Source organism: Akebia trifoliata, chromosome 11 (genome assembly GCF_017979445.1).
Source record: "Akebia trifoliata isolate Shusen 1 chromosome 11, ASM1797944v1, whole genome shotgun sequence".
In the NCBI taxonomy this organism is placed as follows: Eukaryota; Viridiplantae; Streptophyta; class Magnoliopsida; order Ranunculales; family Lardizabalaceae; genus Akebia; species Akebia trifoliata.
In genome coordinates this window covers 37,984,482-38,000,005 of record NC_141385.1, presented here as the reverse complement: position 1 = coordinate 38,000,005, position 15,524 = coordinate 37,984,482, and the positions used below count along the sequence as shown (strand labels likewise).

Sequence of the window (15,524 nt, the reverse complement as noted above, 5' to 3'; positions counted from 1 at the left end):
TGACCCCTGTAGCCCAAAAACTCTTGTTTTTTATCTTTAAAACCAGTCTTCTTCAACTTTTGCATAATTTTTTCCCCCTAAAAACTGGTTTAACTGGAAAGTGGAAATTTAATCCTTAATGTGAAATTAGAGATCAAATATGTGTTAAGATGGATGTCAAATTGACCTCAATGGGGATAAAGTATTGTTAACGGAAATGGTTGGTATGTGCCACATCTGGTATGTGCCACATCTGGTATGTGTTAGGGAGTGGTTTCGGGTTGGGTTTTTCCCTCCCAAACCGGTTAATAAGCCCATCTGCTATGTAAGATTACACTAACCGAGTGGTTCACCTTGTTGGTTTTCATGAATCACCGGTTTCTTCCCAAAACAGAAGAAAAACCAACAAAACCCTAAACCCAATCCAAAATCAGGGCTCTTCCAACAGTCCCAAATCAAAATACACAATAGCCAAATCACCAATCTCTTATAGCAAAGTTCTAATCAAATAGTGAACCTGAGAACAGGCTTTCAAACCATAGGAAATAAACTGAACCACTTGAGCATATAGCACCGGTGGATACTTGGAAGTACCTAATAGTCTGGGCCAAAGCAGTACTCGAACCTTATAGTGTTTTCCACTGTTGTACCAATTTGCTAATTATGAGATCTCTAGAATTCTATCTAAAAGAAGAGCAGATGGTGATGGAGATTGGCTCCAAGGAATATATATATAATGCGGTTAGCATTCAATCATCATATACTATCTTCCACCATGAGAGAAAGCTCATAACACCACACCTTACAAGAAGCAACTCCTAGAATTTAAAAATCTTTTTTTAACCTTCTAAAAGAATTTAGAATAAACAATTTTTAAACATATAAATGCCTTCTGGTATTGTAACAAGTTCTTCAATCATTTTTCTTCACCACACACATACGAGTATCCAGATGATGATTACATTCATCAGAGGATTATTACTGGAGATCTGTTAAGAAATTGGAAGCCAAGGAAGTAAGCTTCTTCCCAGTCTCTCCTGCAATATTTTTCAGGGAAGAGATATCCTGTGATACCTGAAAAACAAAATGAAAAAGATTCAGTGAATTTGCCCCCACTCATACATCTATCTTGAATTTGTTGATGATGATTGATGATGTGTGTATGTGCATAACTCAATTGCCCCCCTCCCCCTCTCACAAAATAATAATAATAATAAAAAAATGTGTATGCATGTTTGATTTAAGTAATCTACAGAATTGTAAAAATAAAGCAAGGAACAGGAACAAAGGGAGTTGCAATGGGTACTTGGAAAGAGAATCGGTTGATGAGATCAGCTGCAGTTGGGTCAAGTCTAGAATCATCCGCATGGTTACCGAAGAGATCAGCACTAGATATGGCCGTTGAACCCTACAAATATTGTGGTAAAATTAATTTGATCAGTATGTAGTCATAAAAAGATCAACCAACTTAAACAATTTTAACAAAGAATCTTTTTTTTTTCTTTTCTTAATAATTCTATTTCTGGATAGGTACTAGGTAGGATTGATTCAGTAAAATGGATAAAACTTCATGGCATCTTGATCCAAGTACTCCCTCAAAATGAGGGATGGTAATCATAAGATATTGAAACTAGTGGAGTATAACACATTGTGCAGTTAAAAGATTAATCGTTAATAACCACACATACTGAGAACTTCTGCAAGGAGGCTTGAGCTTCCATGTCTCCAGTTTTATTCTGATCCCCGAAAAATTGGGCTGACGAAATGGACTTTGCATTTGAGAACTTCTTCCTTGCTTCATCAGTTTCTTCAATCTGAGAGCATCACAAGGCGTAAAAACAAAACAAGTAGGGATACACAATGCAAACAACCAGCTAACCGATACAAAGTAGGAACAAATGACAGAAATAATTAATAAAAAAATCTATTGGCAAGATGCTTTAAACTGAATGGACCTACATCGTCCCTTGGAAAATAGATATCAGTTTTAAATGTGATCAAATCCCGGTAAATAATAAAAAAGATAGGAACTATTTCATTGGAAAATAATTCTTGTGTGAAAGACAAGAATTACTCAAAATTTATAATCTAAGGCTCTTGATTCAAGACAATGCAAAAAAATAAAAATAAGAATAAACTAAAGTAATAATTTACCTTCGCCTTAGAGGAACTGGAGCTACCTTTCTTCTGAAATCCACTATCCATTCCAAAATCCTCAAAGAAGCTTGATGATTTTGGTGCAGAAACATGACCAATCGCTTGTGTGCCTCCAGAATGGGTATCAGAAGATTGAATATTCTCTACATACTCAAAGCGTGAAGGAAAATATGAACCAGATGTTGTAGTGCCATTAGCAGAGGTGGTAACGGTAACAACAGGAGCTGGTTCTTCTGGTTTCTGCTCATAAAGATTTTCACTTGGCTGCATTTAGGATTGAGTTCCCTTTGTTAATAAAAATTAACTAACAAACATCGTGTGAAAATAAACCATCGTATCATATCAGATTTTTATCAAAATTTACACGTAATCTATTCAGAATGCAACTACCTTTGTGGTAAGCTTTCGGACACCAAGCCCTCCTGTCTTACTTCCAATTCTTTTTGCTCCGAGGGGTTTTTTAATAGAACTGTTAACTACTGCACGAGAAGGGGCCTTGGGTGATGTGGCAATTTCAGGAGTTTCATGACTTACACATGAACTTTCCTTGGGAGCTTCGGCTACCTTAACCTCAGGAATAGTTGTATGTGACGGCTGAGAAGTAAGTGGAGATGATGGCAAACCAGCCTCTTCAGCAAAGCTTTTAGCAACTTCTTTAGAAAGTATTTGCCTGTATAACTCAGCAGCTCTTGATTTATATTTTGCTTCAATTTTGCCTCCGTCAGTCCATCCATGCTGCTTAAAAAAAACGTGTGCTCGGTTGTTACCCCCAAAACTCATCACCTTCAACTGCTCTGGAGTCCACGAGTCTAGATTTGTGGACCTGGGTGAAATAAAACAAATCCTAATCAAGCGTTGTTTGAAGTCTTGAAATAAACAACCAAGAAAATTAGCCAGTATCTCTTGATAGTTGAACTACTGACACATGGAAATATAAACTAGTAATTTGGTTTGACCTAAGAAAGATGTCCGCAAGGTTCAAATCAGGGTCTAAAGAACAGACCAGAACATCATGGTGGCCATCCAGATCAGACCAATCATATATGGAGAAAAAAAAAACTAATTTAGAAAAGAAAATAGTGACGAACCACAATAATCATTCAGGAAAACTTAAATTTTGTTTGATAACGTAAAATGCCTCTAGAAATTGATTATATTTTGGGATGCTCTATTTGCACAATCCTAAATGTCTCATTGTACACACTTACTCACTATACCCACCTAAAAAATTAAAGTTATCATTTCACACATCTAATTCACTTAATTTTAATTGGTTCTCATTGCACCCACCCAATAGCCTACCAAACTCATTTCTTCTTTTTCTTCTCTCATTCTTCTTTGCATCTAGAAAGGTTTCAATGGGGTTTTTAAGCTTTGATCTTGTTTTGTTTACCCTAACAACTCAAAATCCAATCAAGTTAAAGCCACTCATATGATTTTCAGTGCAAAATTTTTGGTTCGGTACTGACATACTGAACCATATTTGCGATGTTCGGTAGGTACCTACTGGTCCTTTACATCGAGATTCGGTACCGGCCTATTGAACTCAAGATTTACAGGAGAAAGTTTTGATTGGTAAGTACCTATCGAATATATTTTGTAATGTTCGGTAGGTACCTACTGAATCAGCTCAAACATGTTTGGTCTTAACCTACTGAACCAAATTTGTCAAAATGTTTCGAGGCTTTCAATCTAAAATTGTCATTAAAGGTTTTAATAATGATTTTTCCATCTTCCTTGGTGATTGTTAGAGTTATGATTTGAAATCACTTGCCTGAACAATGAAGTTGGCATAGATAAACAAAAGAAGTATTTTAGAGCAAAGAACAAGAGAACTTAAAAAAGAAAATAAAAAATCAGCCTCAAGCTTCGAGGCTACAAAGCCTCAATTCAGTAAGGTGTAAGTCTCTTATAAACCAGTCAAGCTTAAGAGTTGAGCCTAGGACCCTGTGCTTCACCTCGAGATGTAAGCTCACATGCCTCAAGGAGGATTTTTTTTGTTGAAAAAAAAGCAAACAAAATAATGATGTGGCCCTATCTATTGATCAAACTGAAGAGAAAATTTTATAAGAAAACAAGAAGCACACTTTGCATTAGGTTCTTTTGTCTATGCTAGCCACCCCCCACAAGTATCTTTTCAATAAAATCTTGATCTTAATCTATTAAAAGAAAGAGAAAGACAAAAAAAAAAAAAAGAACTGCTAGAGTGACTCGATTTCTCACACGAAGAACTGCGTTGATGTGGAGAGGAGGTTGTCCACATCATCCTCAAAAAACCCTCACCAAAAAATCAAATATTCCATCTCCCTCCCTTTTCCCCTCCATCTCTCCATTTCTATCCAAAAAGAAATGCAGCCCTAACTTCACCCATGCCCTAAAACCTCTTCAACGACGTCGATGCTCAACTACCCCAATAACTCCGACGAACAACACAGTAAATAGTCTCTCTCTCTCTCTCTCTCTCTCTCCTCCCTCCCTCATTACACCATTAGCCTCTAAAAAGGTGTTTTGTTCTACCCCCTAATTTTCTCACTCAGATTTCCATCATATATGCTTGTCGATTTACATCTCTCACAATAAATCCTACTGTGAAGAATCTTTCTCCTTCAATAATGAAAATTTATGGACCTATAACTCCTGGTCAGGTATGGGGATTTGATTCTTGAATGGTTTAGAATTTTTTTTAGTTTGTTTATTATTGGAAACATTAGGTTTGAGATTTGAATAGTTTGTAGTCTTATTTAGAATTTTATAGAACTGTATGACATTGAACGAGCTTAGTTTGGGGGAATTGTGTTCGGTTTTGGAAAGATATTTGGTGCAATGAGATTGTTTTATCTCGACAATTTCCCTTGATTTATGAGCTCTCTTCTAAAAAGGAGATGCCGATTTTGGCTTTTCGAAACCTTTCTGATAGCGGTACCTCTTGGTATCTAGTCCTTAAGAAGGTTTCTTAACAATTGGAAAAGTCAGGAGCTAGCTGACCTATCTTCGATTCCGAATCTTTAGTGTAAAAAGTAATCAGGGAGTGACACTTGGGAATGGATTCGAAACAAGGACAAAAGATTTTCGATGAGTTTGTTTCGGGCTACTCTAGAACCCCAAGGTTTTGATTCTTTTCCATTTAAAATCATTTGGGGTTCAAAGGTTCCCTCTAAAATCTCATTTTTTGTTTGGTTAGTGGCTTCAAAAAAGTTATTGACCTTAGGTCACCTCATTTCTAGAGGTTTTACTACTTCGAACTTTTGTTGCCTGTGTAAGGCAAGTGAGGAGATTGTTGATAATATGTTGCTTCATTGTTCCTTGGTTTCAAAATTTTGGTGTCACTTCTTGGGGTCGTTCAAATTGTGTTGGGTCCAGCTTCACTAAAATTGCTTTTCTTAAGTTGGGGTAATAATTGTTTCACTGGTAGGAAAAGAAGTCTTTGGGTCTTACTTCCCTTTGCTATTTGCTAGAGCATTTGGAAGGAGAGAAATAGGAGGATCTTCTTGGATTTGGAAAGTTTGTTCCATGATATGGTCTTGATGGTTTTGGGGTTTTATGTATCATTGGTGTGAGTTAGATGTGGACTTTAACGGAGTTTTCTTTGAGGAATTTGTTTTTAGGTGGGACACTTGGTGTTCCTTGTAAGGCCTGTGTTAGTTTTTTCTCTTTTGGCCTCGACCTTGCCTTGTAACTTTGGATAGTCTCCTTGACCTCCTTTTTAATAAATTCTTTTATCTATAAAAAACAAGCTTAGGATTTAACTCCACCTCTTCTTTAGCTTATAGTTAACTAATAATGGTTCATATTACCAAAGTTCAACATTTTGTAAATCATGCAAAACTTGCATTCCAGTTAAAACTCATCAACCTTCTAAAATTTTCATTTAAGTTGAAAGTAGGTTACAAAATATGTATATCACATTTTCATGTTTTTCTTGAATGTATCATTTTGATTATAGGATATGGACGTTATGGACGTGAAGAACTTTTGCCCCCTCCCCCACTCCACACACAAAAAAAAAAAAAAAAAAAAGAAAGAAAGAAGAGAATAGGCTAGAAAAAAAAGTCCACAAGTTATGGATGGAGATGATACAACATCTAATAAGGGAACGATGTTCAATTCAATAGAAGAGGTTCATGTTTTTATAAGAACTATGTTCAACATACATAATTTGGTACTAGAGCTAGACGCAAATGGCATGAATACAGAAAAGTAACCAAATGCGTACTAGCATTGTGTTAATTAGGTTAAATGTGCTTCAGGCAACAATCGTAGACATTCAATAGAAAAAACAATGAGGATTGGAAGCAAAGCCCAAATTAATGCGAGACTCTATGCGGATGATTTGTAACATGTAATGAAAGTAAATCTTGAACGCCAACCATTTTGATTAGTCCATCAAAGGCAAAATTCTTTGGAATATAAAAAAATTGAATAAGAGTGAAAAATAAGTTGAATTGAATGACATGGTAGGAATACTAGCTTGCAAATCATTTCATACATTTGCTACACGACTAGGAAGCATTGAAAAATTATCTTTTGATGAAAAAGATGCTAGGAATTACACTGAAAGTGTTAGGCGATTAAGACTTGGAAAAAGATGCTAGGGCTATCAATGGGCAGGTTTAGGTCAGGCTTGGTTGAGCCCTAACCAGGCCCTAAAAAGACAGACTCTACCTTAGACTAGCCCTATACCTTATCAGGCCTACGTTGATTAAGCCCTGACGGGCTTGGGCTAAGTAAAAATCACCAAATGTAAAATTCTATATTTTTAGTGGTAAAAACTTGAACTTTCCAAATAAATCTTATTTTGTATGTAAAAAATTATATGATCAAATCTAAAATTAGTGTCTTATGTAAACAAATTAATTCATTTTAGTGAGACGCACGCCTGGTGCGCCTTGACTGAGGTGTAGTCGAGGCACGTGCCTTGGTGCGCCTCACTTAAATTGCATCACCTCATGTGTTAAGGCGCCTTCGGTCCACCCCGCCTTGACTACACTGGATATAATTTCATTTGATACAACCTACTTGACAAAACAAACATGACATGACATATGCACCATTTATTAGAGTAGATCATCATAATTAATATGTATTGTTAGACTGTGATTTCTTTTCAAGTAAATCCATTGAAAGTTATACATGAATTTTTTACAACAGGATTAACATACTACTTATAAAAAAGATAGAATTGACATACATGTCAAGATGACCACTTAACGTCATTACCATTGATAAATGTAGATCGTTCCAAGGAGATGTTTCTCAGGTGTTCCTAAAACTCAATATCATTAATTCTTATGGCATATAATAAAAAAGGTTCCTGAAAAATTGGATTGATTTAAAGTATGTAAACAATTATTTGAAATCCGAAAAAAATAGTGCATGATTTTTTAAGAATGAAAGAATTTGAACAAAGTTGGGAGGAAAATAATTGAAGACTTTGCCTTTCAAGATAATGAATGATCTAAATCTTTATACAAAATTAGGTAAAACTGGATCCTAGTGCTAGTCAAGATACCTTTTGGGTAGGAATCCCTACAACTCAGTGTAGTGAGAGTATGAATGTTTTGTTTGATAATCATGTAAATTCAAAGTCATCCTTAACTAGATTTATTAGTCAATACGATGTTGCATTGAAAAGAAAGTACGAAAATGAATATAAAATTTTATCGGATACCTGAAATTTTGAATAATATTGTATTATTCAAATACGAATTAAAATCAACTTTGGATAATCGACCATCCATTGCTAGACCTGCACTTCTAACTTTCTTCAAATGTCTTAATTTTTTTTTTATAGTCTTACCACTTATCCATTTTGTCATACTCATAAATGAACACTCTTTTGTACATTCTATCCAATGCGACATGTATTTACTGATACATTATTTTAGAGAAGTCTTTGATTTATAACTATCAAAAAAACATACATACTCTCAGTACACTGAGTTGTAGACAATTTTGCCCAAAATGTATCTTTCACAAATTAAGACTCATTTTTATCGAGTTTTGTTAAAAGATTTAAGCCATTTATTATCTTAAAGTGCAAAATTTTCAATAATTTTCTTCAAATCTGCTCAAACTGTTTCATTTCCTAAAAAATCATATATTACTTTTTTTAAAGTCCAAATAATTTAATTACATTCTTTAAATCCATCTAATTTTTCAAAAACCTTCTTCATTATATTTTATAAGCATAAACAATGTTGAGTGCTTGAAAACATCTCAGAAACAAGTTTTTAAATGATTTTGCATTGGTTAATGATAATAGCATTGGGTGGTCGTCATAACACACAAAATCAAGCTCTAAATAAACATATATTACTTTCTCTGGATTCCCGTAAAAACAAACCACAACCCAACAACATGAACTAACCATGATGATTTACTCCAATAAATAGAGTAAATGGAATGTCATACTTGCTTTTCAAGTAGGTTGTACTAAATGAAATTATACCACCTAAATACTTATAAGATGTTTTCGATCTTGCATCCAACCTAGGGTACATACCTTAAACATCTCCATTATCCATATTCACCAAATAGAATAAATTAATTGCTTCAGCATCTTCTCCAAGTCTCAATCGCCTTACAGTTTCAATGTAACTTTTTTGATCGATAACACTTTCAATGTAATTCTTGACATCTTTTTCACCGAATGATAAATCTCATGCCCCCGCTCATGTAACAATGTAAAATAATAATTATAAACTGGTATTATCGTATTATTTAGTTCAAGTTGTTTTTTTTATGCGCTCATTAAATTTTTTTATTACAAGGAAAGAATCTTGTCTCGGATAGACTAACCAAATGGTTGTGTTCAAGATTCAGCTCTGTTAAATTCAATAATAACCTACATAAAGTCTCACATTAATTTGAACTTTCCATCTAATTCTTGCTACCAATTTTATTAAATATATCTACAATTATTGCCCGAAATACATTTATCATCCCCAACGCATGCTAGTACACATTTTGTTACTTCTCTGAGTTCATGCCATATATTTCTAACTTTAGTACTAAATCTTATATATTGAACATAGATTCTCTTCTATTGATTCAAATATCATTCCCCCCTTATATATTATATGCCACCCATTTCTTGTGGGTTTTTTTTTTTCTAGCCTATCCTATTTTTTCTTTTCAAAATAACCTTCACCGATTGTACAATTTTCCATATCATAATAACACATTAAAAAAAAATATGAAAAATGTAAATTACATATTTTACAGCCTTCATTCAACTTTAATGAACATGTCAAAAAGTCGACAAGTTTTAACCAGAGTACAAGTTTTGCATAACCTTACAAACTATCCAAAGATCAAACCTAAAATCTTCAATAACAAAACTAACTAAAAATTATAAATCCTTCTAAAAATCAAATCCTCATACTTGACCAAGAGATGTTGCTCCAGAAATCTCCATTCTTGAAGGAGAAAAATGTCTTAAAAAGGAATTACAGAGAGTGTTGTAAATCAATTAACATTCCAAAAAACTAAAACTCGGATCTGACAAAAATCTGAGTGAGAAATGAAGGGTAGAACAAAACACCCTAGATTTGTTCAAAGGCTAAATGGTGTAGTGAGTGAAAGAGAGAAAAAACTACCCTGTTGTTCGTCGAAATTGTCAAGGATCACCATAGTCGAAGAAGTTGAAGGCAAGCTTGAAGAGATTCAAGGGTTAGGGTGAAAGTAAGGGTTAGATGCATTTTGTTTAAGGAAGAAATTGTAGCTACAATTTTTTTAAGAAAAAAGGAAGATGGAGGGGAACAACAAGAAATGCTCAAGGGTTCTAGGGTTTTGGGAGAGGGAGAGGGAGAGGGAGAGGGAAAGGAACAATGATGGGGATGGAAAATAAAATTTGGGTATGTTTGATTGCATGGGAATTCATGAAAATGGTTAGGGTGAAAAAAAATCATTTTATGGTGTTTGATTGCATTAGAAAAAAAATATCAAGAAGAAGATGGTGCCAATGGCAGTGACAAAGGCACAGGAGGCAGCGACAGCGACAGCGATGGTGGTGATAATGGTTGTTAGAGAAAAAGGAGGAGGTTGGGATTTTGATTTGGGCGTAATTTGGGATCCAACCCTTGTTGGATCTTTGAAAGAAGGTGAAAATTCATTTTCTGTTGAAAAATTGATGTAGGACATTGACGATTCTAGTTAGTCTTAAGTACTTTCCTAATTCTAGCAGGATTTGTTTCTATTTTCTATTTCATAGTTATTTTAGGAGTACTATTCTTTGTTAGTTTCTAATTTGTTATTAGATTTTTTTTTTAAATCGTTTTTATTCTTTAGACTATAATTAGAAGTGGTTTTAAGTATCCAAATTGAGTTATAATAAGTTTGAAAAATTAGTATTATATTATAAATAGATTAAGAAAGTTACTTTTTAGTATTTTAGAATGACTCTAAGTTGTTCTGATAAAATTATCCATATAAGAAACTATAGAAACGAAATTCAACAATTCAATAAATAAATATTGAATTTAGCTATTTCTCTTGTTATAATTTTTTTTTTTTTTCCCTTCTTTTCCAAGCTTGAATCTATTGATTCAAACAGGTTTTGTGTGTTCCATTGAACATAATGTCTCAATTCCTTTCGAATCTATCAATTCGCATGCTTCTGCTATGTCAAAAATGCAATCAAACAAGTGGAAAATAATTTTCCAACACATTTTCCATGCCCAATCAAACACACCCTTTGGGTTTTGGGTGAAGGTTTTTTGTGGATGAGTGGATGAAGTGGACCTCTCCACGCCAGCACAATGGTACTTCAAGTAAGAAAACGAGTCACTTTGGCCTTTCTCAAAGAAAAAAAAAAATAGAGATGGTTTTTACAAGATGTTAATAAAACCGGTTATGCTTCATGAAACTTGTTCAGTCAAGAAACAACTTCATAGAATGAGCATAGTAAAGATATAAAGATGAGGATGTTGATATGGATGGGAGGAAATGACAAGGATAAATCATAAAAGACTACATTTTTTGAAAAGATGGTAGTAGTCCAAATAGGTGATGAAATAAGGGAAAGTTGATTGAGATGGTCTGAACATGTGAAATGAATACCTGAGAGTGGCTACAACAACACAAAATAGAAGGAAATGTGCTAGTAAGGTTTTAACAACAACAAAAACAAGCATATGGATTGAGGTAGTGAATGCATATGTGGAGATACTAGAACTAATGAGGATGATGCTTTACAAAGCTGAATTTTGGACAATCCATAGAGAATGTTCAATGAAAGAGCGTTATGCATGAGGATGATAAGCTGCATAAGTGGTAAGACAATGAAATATAAATAGTGGCAAGACTAGGAAAAAATGACGACATGTGAGAAAGGTTAATAATTGGATTGTCAATGGATAATCGATTATCTGTATTCGATTTGAATCCGAATAATAAACTATTAATCAAAATTTTGGATATTAGATAAAAAAAATTTAATCGGATCCTTACCAAATACAGATTCGAATATAAAAAATATCTATTTCAAATTTGATTAGATATAATAATTATATAATGTATTATATTTTTTTATGAGTATATAATGTAACACCCCAAGCCCACAATAATACGATATTGTTCGCTTTGGGCCGAAGTCCACATGGCTTTAAAACGCGTTGTACCATGTAGGATCTGGTTTGTCCTTATAGAGCAGGATTTGAATGTTATCTTGTCCAATGTGGGATTGATCACACTCATCTTTGCCAATTCACCTTGCCACGTCACGACTCCACTTCGACCCCTTGGTTTCCATAGCCCTTTCCACGTCCAACCAGTGGTGCACCGAAGACCAAGGGGTCGAAGTGGAGCCGTCACGTAGCAAGGGGAATTGGCAAAGAGGAGTGCAATTAGTCCTAGATCAGACAGAAAAATGTTTAGATCCTGGTCAAACCAAACCCTACACAGTACAACGCATTTTAAAGCCGTGCAGGTTTCTGCCCAAAGCAAACAATATTGTACTATTGTGGGTTTAGGGTGTTACATATACAATATTATATATAAAAACATTATATATATATATATATATATATATATATATATATATATATATATATATAAATAAGTACATTATATAACAGATAATAACAATATTATATATTATACCCGAATCAGATATTCGGTAAGGTAATCAAATTTGAATATTGATTTAGAGTATCCATCGGATTTTGGATTCGAATATCAAGAGTTTTTTTCCTATTTGAATATTCTTGTATTCAATCATATTAATATCTATGAATAGCCCTAGTTAAGAAGAGTCCCAATGGGATACAAAACAAAGGAAAATCAATAGAGATGGTTTAGGAAGATACAACAAAGACCAACGAACACCCGCGATGAGTAACACTTTGATGCAAGTTGAAGACTCTAAAAGAGTGAACATGATGCCAAACATAAAGGTACATGCTTTGACGGTATATATGGCTCTTGGTGAAGTTGAATGTGAATCTACCTTTAGAATGAACGAAAAAAATACACTTCATCCATTATTCTCAGCTAATAAAGTGTGCCAAACATGTCCCCGATCTAATTAGACACCCACAAAGGTATACATGAAGACAAGCAAAACCCAGATGCCTACCTATCATAAATTAGAAATAATTACTTCCACCACCAAGGGGGATAGCCACACCCCCTCCCAATTTGTTGATCTAGGGCACCAAGCCACCAACCCACACATTAATAATCTAGGGTCAACAATTGAATCAAATTATCCCCTAATTATTAAGAAAAACAGTAAAGCACACATGCATCGAATCATCTAAGAAAAACAAATCACGAAAACCCTAACATGAATCTCTGAAACATATCTATGTTGCAAAAATGGAGATCCAAACATGCCCTAAAAGAATTACCTGACAAAGCTGATGTGAACTCCGAGGCTACGATGTGCAGCAGAGCAGTCGATGCAGAGGAAAATCCCATACGTAACGGACGCCCATGTTGGATTCTTGGCATTGCAATCGAAGCACATCTGAAAAAAAAAAAAAAAAAAAAAACGAAATTGAGATAAAATTCCATTCAGATCTGATCTGCAAGTCTCTCGAATCAGATCTCAACAAAAAACCTAATCGAATTCAAACCTTGTTGTCCGATTTTGCTTTCAGCTTCCTGAAAACAACGTTTTTGTCAGTGAAGCTCTCCGAAGCCATTAGAGGGATAGAAAGATAAGAGATTCAGCGAACTTAGGGTTTTTTTAACTTCTAGGGTTCTTAGAGAGAGCTCCGAGAGGAGAGTGAGAGTTTTCGAACTAGGATTTCCTCCTCAAGGAAATCAAAGAGGGTAAGAATTAATAACAACAAAAATCGAGTTTTTCTTTTAGGATATTTAGCATAAAAATTCCGTAAGTTTATGGCAATGGCAAAAACGGGTTATCTAAATACTCACAGTAGGGTAATTTCTTGCATTAATTCATGTTTGTTTTTTTTAAACAAAAACTCCCTCAGTTATAATTTCTCTAATAAATCTTTGAAAAAATAAATTTCTAAATTGTAGGTTCCTCCCCTCTCCCATATTTTATATCATAAAATTATAAAGAGAGAAAAAGATTCTTCTTAGCTCCCAAAAAGTCATTGGAGTTCATCAAAGAGATTCTAAATTTAAGAATGGTGAATCTTGTAGATTTTCGCACTCTTATGTTTGATTCACATTCTATTGAAAATGTCCCTACATATTGTCAATCTCTTTTCTATTTTTTCTTTTTTAAATCATTTATATATTCTTTTATTTTGATACATTTCTCATCCATAGTTATAGAAATAAAAAACAATAATAAAAAAATTGATTTTACATAATTTTTACGGTTCATAAAATTTACCTAGTGTCAAACCACGACGCTGGAATGTGCTATAGTTAGCATGTAGCCTCACGATAACTTTTGTTGAGGTTTGATAATGTGAATATTTTTCCCTTAATGAACTTTTTGTTAGATGATTCTGTTGAGGTTTGACTATAGTTATTGTTGAGTCTTGACGCTATAATACATCTCAGTGTCTAGGTTTGACACTGGGTAAATTTTGTGAATAAAATCATGAAATCAATTTTTTTTTGCTACCATTTTTCATTTATATAACTATGGATGAGTAATATATTAAAATTATAAGAATACATAAATGATATTAAAAAAATGAAAGAAATAGAGAAGAAATTGATAATCTAGATGGAAATCTTCATTAGATCGTGGATTGAACATAAGAGTAAGTAGATCTACAGTGTTCACCGTTGTCCCTCTAATATAGAGTCTCTTTGGTGAACTCTAATGGATTTTTGGTAGGGAAAATAGATCTCTTTCCCTATTTCTATAAAATAAAATGTTGGAAGGGAGGAAGTTACAATTTAGAAGATTATTTTTCAAAAAATTATTAGAGAAATATAGGTGAGGGCATTTTTATCCAAAAACATAAGTTATTGTAACAAATAACCCTATTTTTATTATTAGAAAAAAAAAAGTGATCTTTTTTTGCCATTGCCATGAACCTTGGAATTTTTATGCTAAATGTCTTTTTCTTTACATCTATCTATTTTGAGTCTTGCTAGAGTATCATTAAATGTATATCGATTCTCACAATGTTGAATTGGAGGTGCACATATATGCTTTTCACTCGCATCTCAATGAAAAGCATCTATGGATTCATACATATATTCATGTCTGCGATATGAGAATCGATGTACATTTTAATGTTACTTCAACATTTTCCCTCTATTTTTGTTCTTTAATTTTAGTTGTAATGGGTAATTACAAAACAGTCCTCCACACCTTTATTGAGAACTCGGAGGGGGCATGTGCAAATGCACATGTACTATAAGGTTTTGTTTGTAATTTAAAATATTAAGAAATTTTGAAGATAATATTAGGAAAAAATACTTTTATAATAAATTTGAAAGGAGAACTTCTGTTCCTACACCAAGTTTTACCAAGGGCACTCAAATATGTGCACTAAATTCTTCTTGGGATTTTTTTTCAAAACGTGCGCAACTTATGTCCAAATTTCGATTTTAGTACACTGTTTATTTTAATTCCCAAAACATGCACATTTCAAGTGAATCATCACTTTTATAGTCAATGAATTTGCTAGTATATTTTTGAATTCGTAGATATTAAAAGTGAGGAACTCATGAATTTGTAGGTTACAAAATTGATGAATGCATGTCTTGGGACTTAAAATGAAGAGTGTACCGAACTTGGAATTTTGTCATATTTAGCTCACATTGAGATTCACCCATTCTTCTTTGATATCACACGAATTAGAGTACTCTTAATAAAAGGTGGTGTGGCAAATATAACAACTCTTTTAGAAAAGCTAACCTGAATATAAGGTCTTGGGATTATAATTTATTAGTTTTGACCCAATTGACCTTGATTATATAAAGTAATAAATGTGAATATGAAAGTG

General features: G+C 33.6%; 1 protein-coding gene across 1 annotated transcript; it reads right to left on the bottom strand.

Annotated features, from left to right (window-relative positions):
- Positions 1-679: 679 nt before the first annotated feature.
- On the bottom strand, positions 680-13,488 carry LOC147391521 (putative ADP-ribosylation factor GTPase-activating protein AGD8). The gene is made up of 7 exons (XM_086458382.1): positions 13,215-13,488; positions 12,987-13,105; positions 2,527-2,959; positions 2,134-2,400; positions 1,668-1,793; positions 1,286-1,387; positions 680-1,053 (listed from the first exon to the last, which is right to left on the bottom strand). Exons 1-7 carry the CDS (start codon positions 13,281-13,283, stop codon positions 958-960), a joined length of 1,212 nt encoding a protein of 403 aa, XP_086314508.1. The 5' UTR covers positions 13,284-13,488; the 3' UTR covers positions 680-957.
- Positions 13,489-15,524: the final 2,036 nt, after the last annotated feature.